Genomic DNA, 16,661 nt, shown 5'->3' with positions numbered 1-16,661 from the left:
AGCAAACTTTCGCCCTCTTTCGTCCTCGGGCTGGGGATGCTTGAAATGTGTGCACGATAGCCCTTCACGCGCGATAGCCTCGAGGGTGGAAAGAGAGGAAACATAAAGGGACAGAGAAAGACGGAGAAATTTCACACAAAACCTCGAACGGTTTTTGGCAATGGGGTTTTTTTCCCCCCAATCAGAGAGAATGTGTGTGTATATGTTTCTAAAAATGATCAGCTTAAGGATTGTGCGATGACGATGATGTTGATGATTCTGCTCCGTAGGTGGAGTATTAGGCCGTTCAGTGGTGTTACTGGGCTGTCGTGCTGGGGAAAAGAAATGATACAAAAGCAAATAAAGATGTTAGTATATGCAATCGAGCGAAAGGATAAACTTGAACATGGTACCGAGCAGAGCACACACACACACACACACACTCACACCCCCCAACGAAATGATGATGATGACGACTACAGCGACGATGATCGGAGAAAATGTTGTTGCCTCCATTCAGTAACCGTTGCCGCTACCGAGGCGGATAGTATCGTTGCTGTCTCAATAAAAATTGGTTTTCCTTATCGAAACCCCAGAGGGAAAATGCCGGTCGCCGCTTGGTGGCGCTTGCACGGAAACGGAAGCGAAGTTCTGTTTATTTTCTTCCCCATTTCATTCGCTGTGTGGAGTATCGTGTCCCGTACGATACCGATGGTTCGAATCGATAAATAGAATACAGGACAACTTGAGGCAGCGGTCCCCCGACATTCCCAATCCCCTGCATTCCTGTCCGCGCCCAATTAGGACGCCTTCGGAAGCCCTCCTTCAGGGATGCAGCAGCAAATGGAGACGCATGGTCTCCCATCTGTCGTCGGAATTTTCTAGCTCGTTCTGTTCTCTTTCCATCTGTGTGTGTGTGTGTGTGTGTGTGTTGAATTTTTATTTGCAAACAGAAGGCAATCGGTATCTCGATTTGGGTTTCGATACGATTTCAGCGGGAGGACCTCTCCCACCACACCACCGTTAGTGGGTGGGAGTGCGATTTAGTCGAGTTTTCCGGGTGCTATCGAGCAGCTCTCAAGTTTGCAGCCCTTCTTCTACTCCCCGGCACTGCTTGAATGAAAGAAAGAAAGGAAAAACAAATAACAGCCAGCTTGTTGTATTTACTTATCTGCTTTAGTTTTTCCCACTCCGCTTGATTGTTCGCCGAGCCCCCCGCGTCTATCGCGTAAGGAAACTTCCTCTTCTCGCCTTAGAACAAGGACGTGTTTATGTTACTCTCCATTTCCTTTTCTCGTTGTTTTTTTTCGAGAGGAGGGAGAGAGAAAGAGCCAGAGAGGGGAAGGGAGGAAGGAGTGGAGGTTTGACCACCCGATTGGTGGATGCCCTGAATGTATTTATTTATATTGATGGTATCGCTTGCGGGTAGATTCGTCGACACACGGCGCCCTTTGGCACGTACTGCCAGGTGGTTGGTTTATTTCAATATATTTCCTTCTTTTTTCCTGCTGTTCCAGCAAATGTTTGCTTGTCTTTTTTGTTTTGTTTTGTTTGGATACTTCTCCTGCACGTGCAAACCAAACGTTTGCTGAAGGGATGTGCCGTCTACTGGTGTATCAATGCACCCCAAAAGTGAAGCTCTTATAGCGAATGTATGGAAATGCTGTTTCTCCTTGCTCCTCAACCAATTCATGTATTGACGTTTCCATTCACTAGGCGTGCCCCCTCCTCCCCCCTCCCATCAACTGTAACCCCTGTGTGTGTGTGTGTTGATCTGAAGTGGGATATGTTGATGGTACATTGCTTTTATAATCCATTTCTAGGATGGGTTTCCTTTCGAGCACCGCAACCCCGTGAAAAGGTCGCGAGTTTTCGTTCCCTTTTCCCTACCAAATAGCAAAGCTGTTGTTACGCCCCATGTTCTCGTATCGAAGTTCTCGTAAGTAGTTGGATCCCGCGCTGCCCTCCATCACGCTCTGAGCTGTGCTGAGCCGGGGCACAGCAATAGAGAGGATACGGTCGTTTTGTGCCGAGCGAAAGATTGGGTAAACGTAAACCCGGAAAACAACCCCGCAGGGGGAAGGAGGGTTGAGAAGCCATGCTAAACCCCCCCCCCCCCCCCCTCGAACCTCGATGGTAAGCGAATGCAACGGCGACGAGCAGTTGGGATTCAGGAAACGGACAGCCAGAAATAAACAACAATATATTTCGAATAAAGAAATGAAATATAAATTGTACACATAATCAAGAACCGTTCCGTTTCGCTGCATGCTTTCTTCGGCAGTCAGAACAGGGATATAGGTTGGGGTGAGTAGTGGGGTCTCGGAAAACAGGCAATGAACGAGACGCTGGCAAGAAAACAAACCGTGTGCTGTGCGCTCGGGATAGGGAATGGAGACCAGGGTAAACAAACCAAGTGTAAAGTGGAGGGTAAGCCTCCCCTTCCACCTTGCCCCCTCCATCATATCACCCGGCGGGTGGTGTGCTAAAAGATGCAGAAAAGATGGTACATGGGGGAGGGGATGTGGTTATGGTGTGAAGGAACGACCCGGGATGGGAGACGAGTGAGACATAAAGAGCTTAGGATTGTTTGGGAAAAGTTGTCGTCGGGAAATTCGTTCCCTGCTTTCGTCCTAGATTTCATGTTCACCCTCCGTACCTTTCCGCACTTCCTTCACGTCCCCTTTGTCTTCCCCGCCCAAATTGTGATGATGGTCTGTGTGCGGAAATTGCCCACCTCCGGCTTCCGGAAGGAATGGGAGTTTCCTTTTCCGAGGATTTTTTTTCCATTCCTTTTTGCCAGATTATGGAACAACGTATTTCTTTTCTGTTATTTACTCCCCTCCCCTTCTTTACCTTCCATTTCTTACGCTTCAAATTATGTTTGTTCACTCTTGCTTAGTTTCTTTCGCCATAGGAGTTTTTTTTTATTTGTGTGTGTGTTATTGTTGTTTTGTTTCCTTTTTCCTTTTCGAAAGCATTTTTGACTGTCTCGTTTTTCGGGTCGCTTCCCCACACCAAAACCACTTATGTTGCTTTTTCTGGAAAATCTCGCACCACTTACCGTGGTAAAAACTGGTTGGGGTGGGGGTGGTAGCGGAAGTGGGGGGGAATTTTCCGCCTCACCTCTTGCGTGTTGGTGAATTGTTATACATTTTCTTGTGTTTTTAGTTTTACTTTGGTGGGTTTTTTAAAGGGAACCGGGACCGGAGTATCGTGGCTAGAGGAGGTACAGAACAAACTTATGCGGATGCGTTTTTGTGTTCCATTGTACTACCGTTCGGCGAATGTGTGTTTGTGTATGCAAAGGAAAGAGAATAAGAATTTTGTGGATGTAAGGGTTTTCTGTTACGGTTGCATGAAATGATGGGGTTGGGGAATGGTGAAATAAAAATGTCTGCAGTTTCATAGGTTTTCTTCGTGTGAGCTTATTTGTTGTTGTGTAGACGGCACGATACACAACATATACGTGATACAATTAAGCATATTGTTCTTGGAACATTAATTTCTGGGTATGGAAGGATTTTTTTAAAGCAGTATTTTCATTATCACCTTTGTACGAAAGCTTATATAGTTTCTTATTCAACACTTTTAATTACGTTCTACTTGCATTTGTTCCTTATTGTAATTGTTTATGTTTGGAATAATTAAATATTTGACTCTAATTGCAACTTCAGCAATAAATCTGCTTAAGTGTTTATTATTCCTAAAATAACAATTTGTACACTAAAGGATACATATGCAAAAGATCCTTGCGCTCCACGCCACATAAATTGCACAGAAGGCCTAACTCGAGATAAATTCAATCAAATCAACATCAATCAAGAGACAGTTGATCAAAATGCCAAATTATAAAAACTCATTAAATTATAGCACGATACCAAAGGCAGGGGCGTAGTAGTACGCACAATTGGGGTGAGCACGAACGAGCGACCAAATCCGGAAGAGTGTTATCCCGTACACGGGATGGTAGAGCTGAATTTAATAACCGTTCCATTGCAATCATTTTACCCGCCTACTGGGTTTGGCTTTGCTGCATCCCTTTCGAAAACATCCCCCTCGCAATTTTCACTGCCAGTAAATCTCTTCCGTTATCAACAAACCGAGTCTGGTCGCTGGAGGCGCCTGAAATGCCAAAGTTTTCCCGGCCTTCCCGCCCGTTCACGAAGTGCGGGAGCGGGAGGATGGATTGAGAACAAATTCTTCCGTCGTTGTGGAAAATTTTCACCCCTCGCGGCACGGTTCGTTGCGCTCTGGCAAAGCTGATTTGATGGTGGAGTTTCCACATTGTGGAAAATACTTTTCGTTGGTAAGGGTGGGACGACCATGGTAACACACCAATTAAGCGACGTTCTGATATGTTGTCACCAAGCGTCGGTTCGCTTCACTTTTCTATTTGTCATTTTCCCTTGTCTAGTTGTGTCTATACGGTTTGTTTTGCTTGTGTGAGATTTGTTCAATGATTAATCGTTTCGCGTAGTCTAATGGATTGGTCGACGAAAGCGATTGAACGCGGTTTTATGTATCAACCACAACCGAACATTATAACATTAACAATCATGTATTATCCACGTTTATTTTACAAGATTTTTGCATTTATTTTATTATGTTTTTAAATTAAACAATTGTTCGTCTATGAATCTATGAATCGTCTCGTGACCTTTTAGATTCATGAAATTCTGAATCTTTGAACCTAAAGTAAAGATTCATCTCTTTATAATGGAGATTCAGAACCATGATCAAAGAGCCATGATTCAATTCAGATGCACCCAACACATTATATTTTAAAATCATAAAGACAAACAAAATTATTAAACGAACTTCCACTCAATAAGCCTACAAAATTCACAAAATAATTACTCATTTAAAGTACAAAAAATAAATAAATAAATATCATTTATCACATCGCTCCAAACCGTGAAACCATGAGCATCAAAGGTTCCATAAAAAAAAAGGTGAAAATAAATGTTCACCCCCGCTCCACGCTTGGGTGGATTGAAATAGTAGCGAAATTGACAAATAAAATATCGAAACCGACACCCACAAACTCATGCTTCTAATTGGCAACATTGATACAACATTGCTTTCGAACCGCGTCCATCGCTTGCACCGTTGCGGTGCGAAACTCGTTCCAGCGAAGGAAAGGACATAAAAATGGGAGAAAGAAAACAACAAAAACGCAATCCCATAAACGAGATCCGTCGCCACCACCACCACCACCGGGGCAATGCTGGGGTCGGCAGCAACATAGACTCTATTATTTTATTACCGGTTTATTGCCTCAAGTGATGCTGCCCCGAGTTGGTTTCATCTCTATCTCTCTCTCACTCACTCTCCCGCTCATCATGCGATAGGTATTCCCCAAAGAGGAACATCGTACGCGTGGGTCGGTACGGTCGGCGTCTTGCCTCAGTCCCATTTCTAGCAGCCGGTCGTCGTACGGCTGTGGGGTTCCCGGTTTTTAAGGATAAGCTTTTCAGCCTTTTGTCTGCCAAGCAGTCGACCCAAGTGTGCCCGGAACGGTGTCTAGGTCGTTCGTCCCATTTTTTCTCGACAATGCTCGGCGTTCTAACATCGAGCGAGAAAACACGAGGGCAGTGACAAAAAAGGCATCGACAACAATCAAGCGAACTTTACTGCTGATGATGAAAGGAAAATTGGTTTTGGGTGGTGGACTCTCCGTTCTTCTCAACTGCCGGTGGTAAACACGTCGCATCCGGTCGGAAAACGGATGTTGAATGGGGCAAAGTGCCACAAATCGTACGGTGGCAAAAACACATCTACACACATACAAACACTGGCGTGGCTTGGTGTGCAAAATAATGAAGAAGGAGTATAACACGTTCCGGTTCCGAAAGGAAGGATAATATATTTGGAATCTTTATCGAGGAGGGTAGAACGCTGAGAGGGCGACATTCACCGTGGAAATCGTGCGGATGTCAACGTCGGGGTGTTAGAAGTTTAGTTTATTGCTTCTTGCATTTTATGGATTATGGAAAAAGGTAACGTAACCGGGGGGCTATTTTTTCCTTTGCTCTTTTCCGGTGGGATTATTGATTGTCTCCTTGCAGTAATTGATTTGTCAAAATTATGACCCCCCCCCCCACCCCCCCCCCCCCCCCTCGTATTGTGGAGTGGAATGACACTGATTGTTTGGGAATCGGTTTGATGCCTTCGTACAAATGTTTTGATAATACCTTTCACAGCACACCGATTCTTTGTTTAGAATGTACTGAATTGTATTGCTTATTCTATTTGAAAATATGCAGGCCAATGGTGCCGGGAAAGAAGTAAGGTATGATTATCGTTCTTGACATACTAACCCTTCGGTGGTGGAAAGGCGCAATAACCCTGCAGGCGTGTGTTGAGTAAATGAGTGGTAAATGAAACCGACCATCATCAGGAGCAGCGACGGTCGTACGTTCGTTCTACGGAAATACACCAACCGATGTAAGTCCTCATGTTTCCTGTCATGTGATATGTGGTGTTGCTGAAGGTAAGCTTAGCTTAGGACGTCGGTATCCGACCACCTTACAAGAGCGAGCCGGGGTAAAAGATAGAGCACGTTTAGATGTAATAAATTCTAATTCCACCATACCAATGCTTCCTGGGAAGCGCCCATCGTCGTCATCGTCGTCGTCGTCTGTCCTCAGGGGAACAAGTGAACCATAAAATAACAGGATCGTTCCAGAATTCGCATGGCAGCAAACGGGGGAAGTTAAACCCTTCAGTAGTTGGTTGGTGTCGAGTGTCTAACCGCAAGTCCTACAATTGAGACAAGTGTGTGCGTAGGTGCGTTACGAAGGGTAAACCTGAGTTTTGCGGTTAGAGCCCAAGGTGAGGGGGCGAGTTTTGACTCTTGCACTCGTTTCGAACAAACTCACCCGACTCGTCTCACACTGCGATGACGAGTAATTTACATCCTGATGTGGTTTTCTCGTTGCTATCGTAGCCAATAGAAGGATCCTCTAGAACTACAGTTTTCCTAAAATGTGTTCAGTAATCCTTGTCATTACGTCCCTGTGCAACAAACTCACGTCAGCTGCTCGAAATAGACCTTTTAAAAGTCCTTTACTCGTGTACTGTCTGCTGGTAGTTCCTGTCTTGTGTCTGCTCCCATCACCTCCACTTGCTCTGTTGGCAAGAGCTTGGATTCTTGTTGTGCTCTAATAATGATTAAATCTATCTAATGTGAATTTATGACGCATCAGGCATACCATTTGCTGGGCAGGAAGGAAATGGTGCTCGAAATAATCTGCTCTCTCTCTCTCTCTTTCGCCCTCTTCATGGTACGGTGATGTTGTAAACGTGTTTTCCGAACCCTCCGCTGTTGTGTTTGTGTGTGCTGTGGAGGTGTTGGAAAGGTTTGATTAATTGAAACCAACAATATTTATCGGCTGCTTATGGTTCGTGTTTAGGATTTTGCTCCCTGCCAGTACATGCCAATCGATGTGTTGTACGAGAAATATTCCATCCATTCAAGTTCAATGTGTGAATGCGGGTTGTTAAACCAAGAATTCTTACACTGCTAGGAAGAAGGTAAGGTTCTTTCCTTCCGGTAATTGAATTGGTTCAGAAATCCGATTGAAGGTGAAGTATCTTGCGGTTGATGATCGCATCGAGTAGCTTAGCAGCAAAAATTGGAATTCGTTTAAAATAATTAATTTGTATATACGAGTGTGCTTTAATGTATTGTATAGCATAGTCTAGTTAATACAATCACATTTCTCATAAGAATTCGGCGAAATGATTGTTACCATTAAGCAGCAGTAAAGTGATCGCTTTCCAAGAAGCGAAGAAGGTGCTATTAACGTTGGCTTACTTCACACCCGCGGTTCATGTAAGCATTTGCTGAACATGCCCAATGCCACAAGTGGAGTAGCATTCCAATGTTTCGCATAATTACCATTAACCACCGACACTCCAGGCGGTTTTTCATGAATGGATAGCATGAAAGCTACTATCACAGTCAGGTGGGTTTCGGTTTACCCAGGGCTTATTTGCTTTTACTCATGGCGAATGAAGATGTGCTTGCGGAACATACACACGTGGTACAACAAATACTGGCACAATGTTTTCAGCTATGCATGTGTTGTTATTGGGAAAAATATATATATTATTTGGGATCTTTATTCTACAGTAGTTCTTAATCATACAATTATTTAAAGTTCGTTAATACAATGTTAAGATAAGTCAAGACAGCATAAGAAATATTTGATTTATGTAAAAACATTAAAGTGTGGAATTCGGAAAATGAGTAACAATAAGTAGTTTAGTAACGTTTCCAGGGCTTAGTTGATTCATCACTTAATACGTTCACACATCACGAAACGGACACAATAGTGTAACGAGAACATGCTCTAAACTTGCTCCATTATACGATCGATCATCACAGTGGCAGTGGAGTACAGTGAGCTTCGAAAAAAGTTCACTTGAGAGCAATGCCGGAAAGCGCATTACGCGCTCACCACAAACCACCATAGTGCATTGTGCTAGTAAAGTGGATCTTTGCTATAACCCCGGGCTGTGTATGTCGAGAGCCAAATAAACAAGAAAGCCACAAAAAAACATCACACAACATAAAGCACGACGCCGCGGTAGCCGCAAAAGATAGCAATGGCCGTATCTCTCAGAACAGAATCAAAAGAAAAGCAAAAAAAAAAAACACAACGGGAACATGAAAATGGAAATGTTTATGTACTAATACATTTTAAATGGGCGAGAGCTTCTTTTCGCATCCCTTGCCCGGGTCCGGCTTGTACATTGTTATTGTTGGCTTTGTTCATTGGGGTGTATTTTTTGCATTTTACGCGCGTCGCTCTGCCCATGCATGATTGCATTTCGTTTGCCCCATCTCATCTCCTCCCAGCCAATAAAAAAAAAACGCGTTTCTGTGCTCCAGTTTGGCAGTTTCAGTTACTCATCACCGCACAAGAGTGTTGTGCCGGATTTCGGATTCTGGGTTTTCGTGTTGTGCCCCTTCATGGAAGTTCATCCTTGTTCAGCTTTTCTTCTTCTGTACACAGGATTGTTTTTTGTCTTCCTTCCCATTTTGCTGGAAACCCCGTTTTTGACGTTTTACCTCGAGAGTCAGCAAAGTCGCACGTCTCCTCTTACCCCAATGAACCGCCCAGTGCGCCCAACTGCACTGGGGAAGCGTGAGTACCAAACAAACCATAGCAAAACCAGAATCTGTATACGGTATACGTGTGAAAATGTTCTGCTGAGCACAGTTCAGCTGTGTGTGCGTGTTTGTGTGTGCACTACCCTCAACCCCCCTCCTCCCACCCGCTCTCCGCCCGCTGGAAAAAAAAGAAAAAGTGTGGGGAAAAATTGGGGAAAAACCTTCGGTATCGTGCGGTAATAGAATTGGTAAGAGATTCCATACACACATACCAAAAAGGAAAGAAAATGATTGAGTGCAGTGATGGAAAAGCTTTGCTGCGCGTGGTGGCGCTACAATGGAAAACATCAAGCGCCAGAAGGAGATGCAAAAAACGATCAATGGAAAACAAGAAGAGGACACACACAGAAGAAAAAAACTCAACATTCGCCAGCCTACACCGCACCGTTTTGGAGGAGTTAGGCGCGAGCGGTCGGTTTTTGCTTCCAACGAACAGATGGTGGAAAATTGAAACCCCTCGGCGGCGGAGTCATGCTTTTCCATACCGTCAGTGAAGAGTGTGTATGTGTGGGTTTATGGGCCAGAGGAAGAGCGGGAGGAACAGTGGCAAGTCGGCAGGATAATGGAAAAGGAAAGCGATATTGTAAAATAGCGACCCCCATAAGTCACGATACGCTTTCACACAGTGAAGGGCGATGCGATAGGTGACAAAAGGTGTATTAGCGAAAGTGAGAGCAAGAATGAAAAAGAGAACGTAGAATAGTTGGGAACAAAAGCTGAAAAAAAGCATGGAAATTATACATTCGACAAGCACAACGAACGATGACGACGACGACGAGGACGAGGACACACTTCAAGAGGGATTGATTTACAAAATTTCGGTTCACTGCTTCTGGGTGATTTTCGGTTTTTTTTTTCTCGTTTGGGTTTTTTGCTCAATGGTTTTTTTTTCCTCTTCATCTCATGCTCATTCGGTCGGGTGGGTACCGTTTGAGTGATGCGTGCCATCGCTTATGTGTGCGGAAATGGGCTTAAGCAAAGAAAGAAAAAAAAAGGAATCACCACCGTTGCACAGAAGCCACAGAGGGATACGCGCGTGAAGAGGAGGACGGTATGTGTGTGTGTGTGCGTTTTTTTTTATTTGTTATCATCAGCCACCGAAAGAGACAAGCCATAAAAAGGAACAGCTCGACCAGAGCAACACATTCCGAAACCGAAACCGGGGGTGAATGTTTTTGTGTGACAAGCTTATCCTTTTTTTTTCCTCTTGTCCCTGTTTCTTCATTCGTTCTTTTGTGGTGTATCCTTTGTCATGGAAGGATCATACGCGAAAGTCGGCACATCCTTAAAACATACAGCAGCGGAAGGTGACGAGTGGTTATGTGCACGTACGCATGGCGGGTTGTGTATGTGTAGAGCTTTTTTTTCTTTGCAATCACCGAGAGTATGCAAACAAAGTAAAAAAGGTGTAGCCCTTTTTTGACGAACGATTTGTGTATACACATCGAACGATGGGTTTTGATGTTACCGTCGGTCGCTGCATAAAAATGGACACTTTTCACCAACGTGTGGGAAGTAAATAGTTGATTCAGTAGTGGAAGAATGGGAAAGTCAAACAGGGACACAAATGTGACAATGAAAGATACATCTAATTGAGGGATTTCTCATTTTAGGTCCGAAGTCCGAACGGGACATCTTGGTTCAATTGAAGTAATGTGATTAATGAATCTTTTGAGTTGAGTCGATCATATGAATCTTTTGAGAAAAGTCAATCATATGAATCTTTTGAGAAGAGTCGATCATATGAATCTTTTGCGAAGATTCATACGTATGAATCTTTTGAGAAGATTCATTCGTATGAATCTTTTGATAAGAGTCGATCATATGAATCTTTTGAGAAGAGTTGAGCGTATTAATCTTGTAAAATGAGTCATATCTTTTGAGAAGAGCCATTAAATTAATTTAAATCATGATTTCGACTTGATACGACATTTTAATGTATTTATAAATCTTTAAACAAAACTTTTAAAATTCATTAGTATTTCAGGAGTCATAAGTCAACAGAATACAGATTCAGAGTCAGAAGAGTCATTCATCCATTTATAAAATATATTTAGATTCATGATTCTTAATCAGATTCAGATTGGCTCTACCGAGGTTGTGTTGTCGGTCGACAAACTGTGATTGACAATCGCATCATTATAACATTGAAAATTGATCTGTTATCTACTTTCCCAGGATCTGATGAATTGTTTACAAGAGCACCACTTTATGGTGTGTAATTCATCAATGAATATATCATTTCTAATCCCTACTGAAGGATCATCCGCCTATTAGCCTTCTTCTAATTAGCTCAACACTTCCCAGCAAACTAACTGGCAGGGTATGACCACCGTCGCCTATATCGGAGGGCCTCTTCGATTTGCGTCCCATTATTGGGAAGTCCCGCACCAAAATTCCTGTTGGCCTGGTAATGAAATGAGCAGCTGGGTGCGTGAATTAATATGAGGGCTTTTTATACCCTTGCAGCTGTGGCAGTGGCTCCACTTGAAGTTCGAACAAAGGCCATACTGCAGCCTATGCACTCTGGCCACCGTGTCCCCTAGTTTCCCTTTTCCCGTTTTGTTCGCTTAGTGACAAATATTCCTGACCCTCTTCTCTGCCTCACGAGAGAGTTCTCATGGCCCAGGGCCCAATTTCATGTTGATTCAACTGATGCTGGTTGGGTTGCTGCCCTGCCCGCACCCACGGAAAGGATCGCTTACAGAAGAAGATGCGCGCGTGTGCATGTATGTGTGTGTGTTTACCGAGCAATCAGCCAGCCAGCGGGAGAAAGCGCAACCAAACAGCGCCCCAGATAGGTCATACCGGACCGGGTGATGAGGATGGCGCAATGGAAATGGGAATAATGTTCCCTTCGCTTCACCCATCCAATGGTCTGTGGTCGTTCACTCAGGAAAGTCATCGCGTTCAAGTGTGGTTTTTCCAACTGTCCGCAATGTGTTTCCCTTTTCGGGGTTCATCGTTTTTTGTCTTCTTCTTCTACTTGACGGGTGCGAATGAACACAGTTCGACGAAGATGGCAGCCCGTAGAATATGTCCCTTCACCTTGACTCACTTTGCTCGCCGCTGATAAGCAGATAAAGCGTGGAAACCATTTTGCCTCTAGACCGTCTCCAGACGGAACAGTTCCGATCTGGTCGGTCGTTCATGTGAGTGACTAGTAGGTCCTGCGCGTGCATCGAATGAACCGGGTGAGATCCTGTTCGGAACATCGCTCTGTGGCTGTGATTCGCGGCACGCGGTTCATTCGTGTGTTGAACGCCGTGGTGTACGGGAAGGCTGCTGCTTTGCAGTTTGGCAAATTTTAACTTATTTCTCGTCTATCAAGACGCGCGCCGCGGTCGGAACAAGGTTTCCAGTAGTGAGTTTCTTCCGTCGGTGGGATATGGATCCGTCGGCCATCCAGACGGAAAAGGTTCATTTACAAAGTTTGTTATAAAAAGTGTTACTTTTTTAAGTTTTAAAAATTGTGGCAATTCATAGCGCAAAGCGTTATATTTAGTTGAAGTTGTTCTTAAATATACCCCACAAGTGGAAAGTTTACCAGAAATGTTGTTTTGTGTCAACAAACTTAGTTAGGAAGCTGTGCAACTTGCAAGTTATTAAACGATTTTTAGTGTAGTGAAACTTGATAAAGTTTATTCTAATATTAAACACACAAACCGTAGCGGATTATCGAATTCGTTTCCGAAACTGGATAATTTAGCAACAGAAAGTCATGCATTACAATGTGAAATGTCACCGCCACTGCTCACAGCTCTCCTGTTTCGTCACGACAGCTTGTGCCAGGCATCGTAAACGCAAACGTTTATGTCGATCCCACGGAAGGATAATGTTCGAAGTGAAGCATAGCTGTGTGAGAACGCAGTAGCCAAACGGAGGAAGAGCGAGAGCGAGAGAGAGAGATCGAACCATAAATCGCTTTAAACGTCAACTTCCCTCAACGAAAAAAGGAGGTAGCATTTACGCGTGTAGCCTGCAAAGCATTGGATTGGTGTGCGTAAGCAGTGCAGTGAAAGCATAACAGGATATACACACGTACAGCCCACAGAGTGCCCAGAGCCGCATGAAAAAGGCAACCAGCAGAAAAAAACGCACAGTTTAAGTGACCATCAGTAGAGAAAACAGGCAAACATGTGACAGTGTGTAATCTCGTGGTTCATCGCCACTGGCTGCTGCCGCTCCCATGCCCATCCGTCGCGTGATTGAAGGCAGTGGATAATTTAATCATTTATTAAAGAATATTAAATAATCGCATTAAAAACGACTCGTCATCAGTGTGTGCGGGGTGGGTGGTGTGGTTTTGTAGGGATTTGTGTGTGCGAGTGGGTGTGTTAGTGGCTCGGTGTAAATAATATGTAATATGTTCGTAGTGCGTCCTTTAACGTGAGCAGCCGCCATGAAAAGTGAGAGTGAGAGTGTGTTCATCATGATGAGTGAAAATGAAGTCACTAAATGAAACAAACAAGCTGCGCTTCATCTCGTATATCTCTCTCTCTCGCTTTCTCTCTCTTTCATTCATGAGCTTCCTGCTGCTTCAAATAAAGGGAAGAGCACACAGCCAACATGTTTCGAAAATTTCTTGTCCAAACAACAGTACCGAGTCAGGGTGTGATGCGCTTGCTCCGTGTCTTGCCCATCTCTCATCTGCCCGCTCTGCATTCCTGTCCGCCGTGTGTCTTATGCTACCGTTCGCACACCAACACATGCCAACATGGTGCCGTAAATTGGGTGCGCTTCGTACAAAACACCGGTATCCGTTTCGTACGAACTCTTACCATGCCAGGATCAAACAAACGCACACACAAACGCGCGCAGATGACGGTACATGCTTGCGGACGTATCCTTTTTCCGAAGTCAAGCGTGAACCGTGTGTGTGCCACGTTCATCGCCTACTGCGCGCGTACCGCTGATTGCCCGTGGAAAAGGCATCCTTGCTCGGGTCGGTTTGTCGCGTATGTGTGCGTGCGGATTGGTTGGTGTTATCTGGCCGTGTGGGTTCAAATGATCGCTTAATTGAGTGGTATTGCGCGAGTGTTTTTTTTTTTCTTGGGCGGGATGGAGAGGGTGGATGATATGATGATGCTCATTTGACAGTATTTAATCAGTGAATGCAAGTTGCATTATGTTTTTATTTTCGTTGTATACTTTCGTGCGGTTTTTGTTTGTCATCCCCAATGGATGTCGATTTTCTCTCCCGTCTCCTCTTTTTACTCTTTTTTTTTTGGTTATAATCATTCATTCCACTGTTTCTGCCAGTTCATTTGTCCCGTTTCACTTTGGGTGGCAGTTTATGAATAAAACATTATTATTGTTACGATGAAACAATAAAGCACCTCTGTTTTTTTTTCTTGGTCGAGGAATGGAATTAATCAGGTTAATTATGTTCACACCTTCACTGTGGATGAATTACACAAAAGTGACGGGTCAACATAATGCTCACTGTGCGAAGCGATAACGATTCATGGACGTGCAGTGTGTTTACTGTAATCATTCCGATTGAAATGTATCGCATAATTAGCGGTATGATTGGCTTTTAATTTTTGTTTTCGTATTTTTTTATTGTTTTTAACACGACCAAAGAGCTTTGTGGTGCGGGTTTTAAGTATTATTGGAACACATTCTTCTTATCATTATATTTGCCGTACAAGGTATTAATATGTTTTATTTGTAAATATGCTGTACTTGTGATTAAAACTGTTGTATTAAGTAAATGAATCAATTTTATTCGTAGTGAAATAAATAACTACATTCAAAAGTGATGCATACGATTGATAAAGAGGAGTTGCTGTATTTTTTGAGAGAATTGCCAAGTGAACCAACTGAAACACAATTTCTGGTTTAAACACCTGTGACGTTTCGGAGATCGGCTGACAGCCGTAGTTGGCTGCGATAAAGTGTTGTTCTGAATATTAAAACCGTGAAGAGTTCTGTAAGATCCATTCGTTCCACTTGGCGGTGGACGTACATTCATTAGTGATAAACTTCGCTTTTGCGTTTGGCAACCGTGTGCGGCAGAACGCGTACGGTTACGGTTTGACAAATTGGCTCCGGCTGGCTATCATCGGCTGCTTTCTCATCAACATTATCAACACCGATATCAGCAAGAGCAGCAGCAGCAGCAGCAACAACAAGCACAACAGCTACAACATCAGCAACAGCAGCAACAATTTGATAATATGACTGCCAATTTGAAGGTGCATTTAACTATAATTATATTTAATTCGTGCGCATAAATAGTTAATTGAGGTTGGGCGGCAAACAGAATAGTTCGTGGGTGTTCAAATTGATCGCAAGCTGGACGTTTGCCAATTGCTTTGGCTCTTCACTTGGGATTAGGGTTGGAAAGTAGTCGATTGAAATATAATTCGTGTTAACCCATTTTGTGCCATTTGAGCCACTAAACAAACATGTAATCAAGTGGAACATTTTCAAGTTCCCATTTCGATGTAATTTTTGAAAAACTTATGACAGTTATGGGTGACTAATAAAAGTAAATGTGTTGTTTTATGTTTGGCATTAACTTTGAAGAAAACTGATCTGCTTTATTAACTCGAACACAGTTACATTACCAAGCATGATCGATTACAATATTTTATTTTTGTATCTTTCCAGGGACCGCCTCCCCAGGGGCGCCAGTTTACGATAGCGGAAACTCTGGAACGGATTAAAGAAGAATTCAACTTTCTTCAAGCACAGTACCATTCGTAAGTATTATTTATGTACAATTGTAAAAATTAAATACTTCAGACGAAAGACTTTCCCGATGTTACGGTTTGAATACTTGTTATGTAGTGATAATGTGGACATTGTTGTAAAGGAAGATTATGATTGAATGCCTGCAACATGCTATCCGTTTGTTTATCAATGCCATTCCCTAATCCATTCCTAAAGGTAGGATCATTATCGCTTAACATTGAGAACATCCACCGTTCAGAGCAGTTTGCTGTTTCGGTCCAAAGAGCATTATCGTAATACTACCGGGGAAGCAAGTAGCAGACGGAGCAGTTTGAATTCTGGTTTGATGTGCATCTCTTTCGCTCAAGGAATCAAATGATTAGCAGCTGATTATGATGTTAATTTCAGAAGCGGTGTACACATACAAGCCGGAGACGGAAAACATGAGCTCCCGAAGGATATGCACGGGCAAACTATTTCAAGCCCCTAATTCGCTGTCCGGCTTCGTCTCAGCGTGTGTGTTTGCCAGCTGGATAATACCTATTGCATTGACTCCCGAATTCAGCCGGTTCTTAGCACCGCACACAAATGAACGGCTTGCGGGATCGTCGTTAATCAGCCCTCCGGGGCCCTTGTCTTGTCGAACCGGGTTTGTCGGGTCAACCAAGGGAATCGAACACCGCGTAATCATTAATTTAATTGTTATTATGCTCACGTGTGGCGCATATTTACGCTCACCATTTACTACCACCGCGCCTTCACCATTAGCCGGCAGGCAGTGTACGGTGTGTTCAGTCGGCGGCTTTTCGGATCATCC

At 43.6% G+C, this 16,661-nt stretch overlaps 1 protein-coding gene across 1 annotated transcript in view; it reads left to right on the top strand.

Annotated features, from left to right (window-relative positions):
* The window catches only part of LOC128707284 (protein groucho), a 156,417-nt gene that overhangs the window by 72,640 nt on the left and 67,116 nt on the right, over positions 1-16,661 (top strand). Inside the window, exon 3 of the mRNA XM_053802236.1 lies at positions 15,782-15,873. Coding sequence (XP_053658211.1) covers positions 15,782-15,873 — 92 coding nt within the window. The remainder of the gene's footprint in view (positions 1-15,781; positions 15,874-16,661) is intronic.

Source organism: Anopheles marshallii, chromosome 2 (assembly GCF_943734725.1).
Source record: "Anopheles marshallii chromosome 2, idAnoMarsDA_429_01, whole genome shotgun sequence".
NCBI lineage: Eukaryota > Metazoa > Arthropoda > Insecta > Diptera > Culicidae > Anopheles > Anopheles marshallii.
Note: the sequence above shows the minus strand (reverse complement) of the source record. Positions and strands in the feature narration are given on the sequence as shown.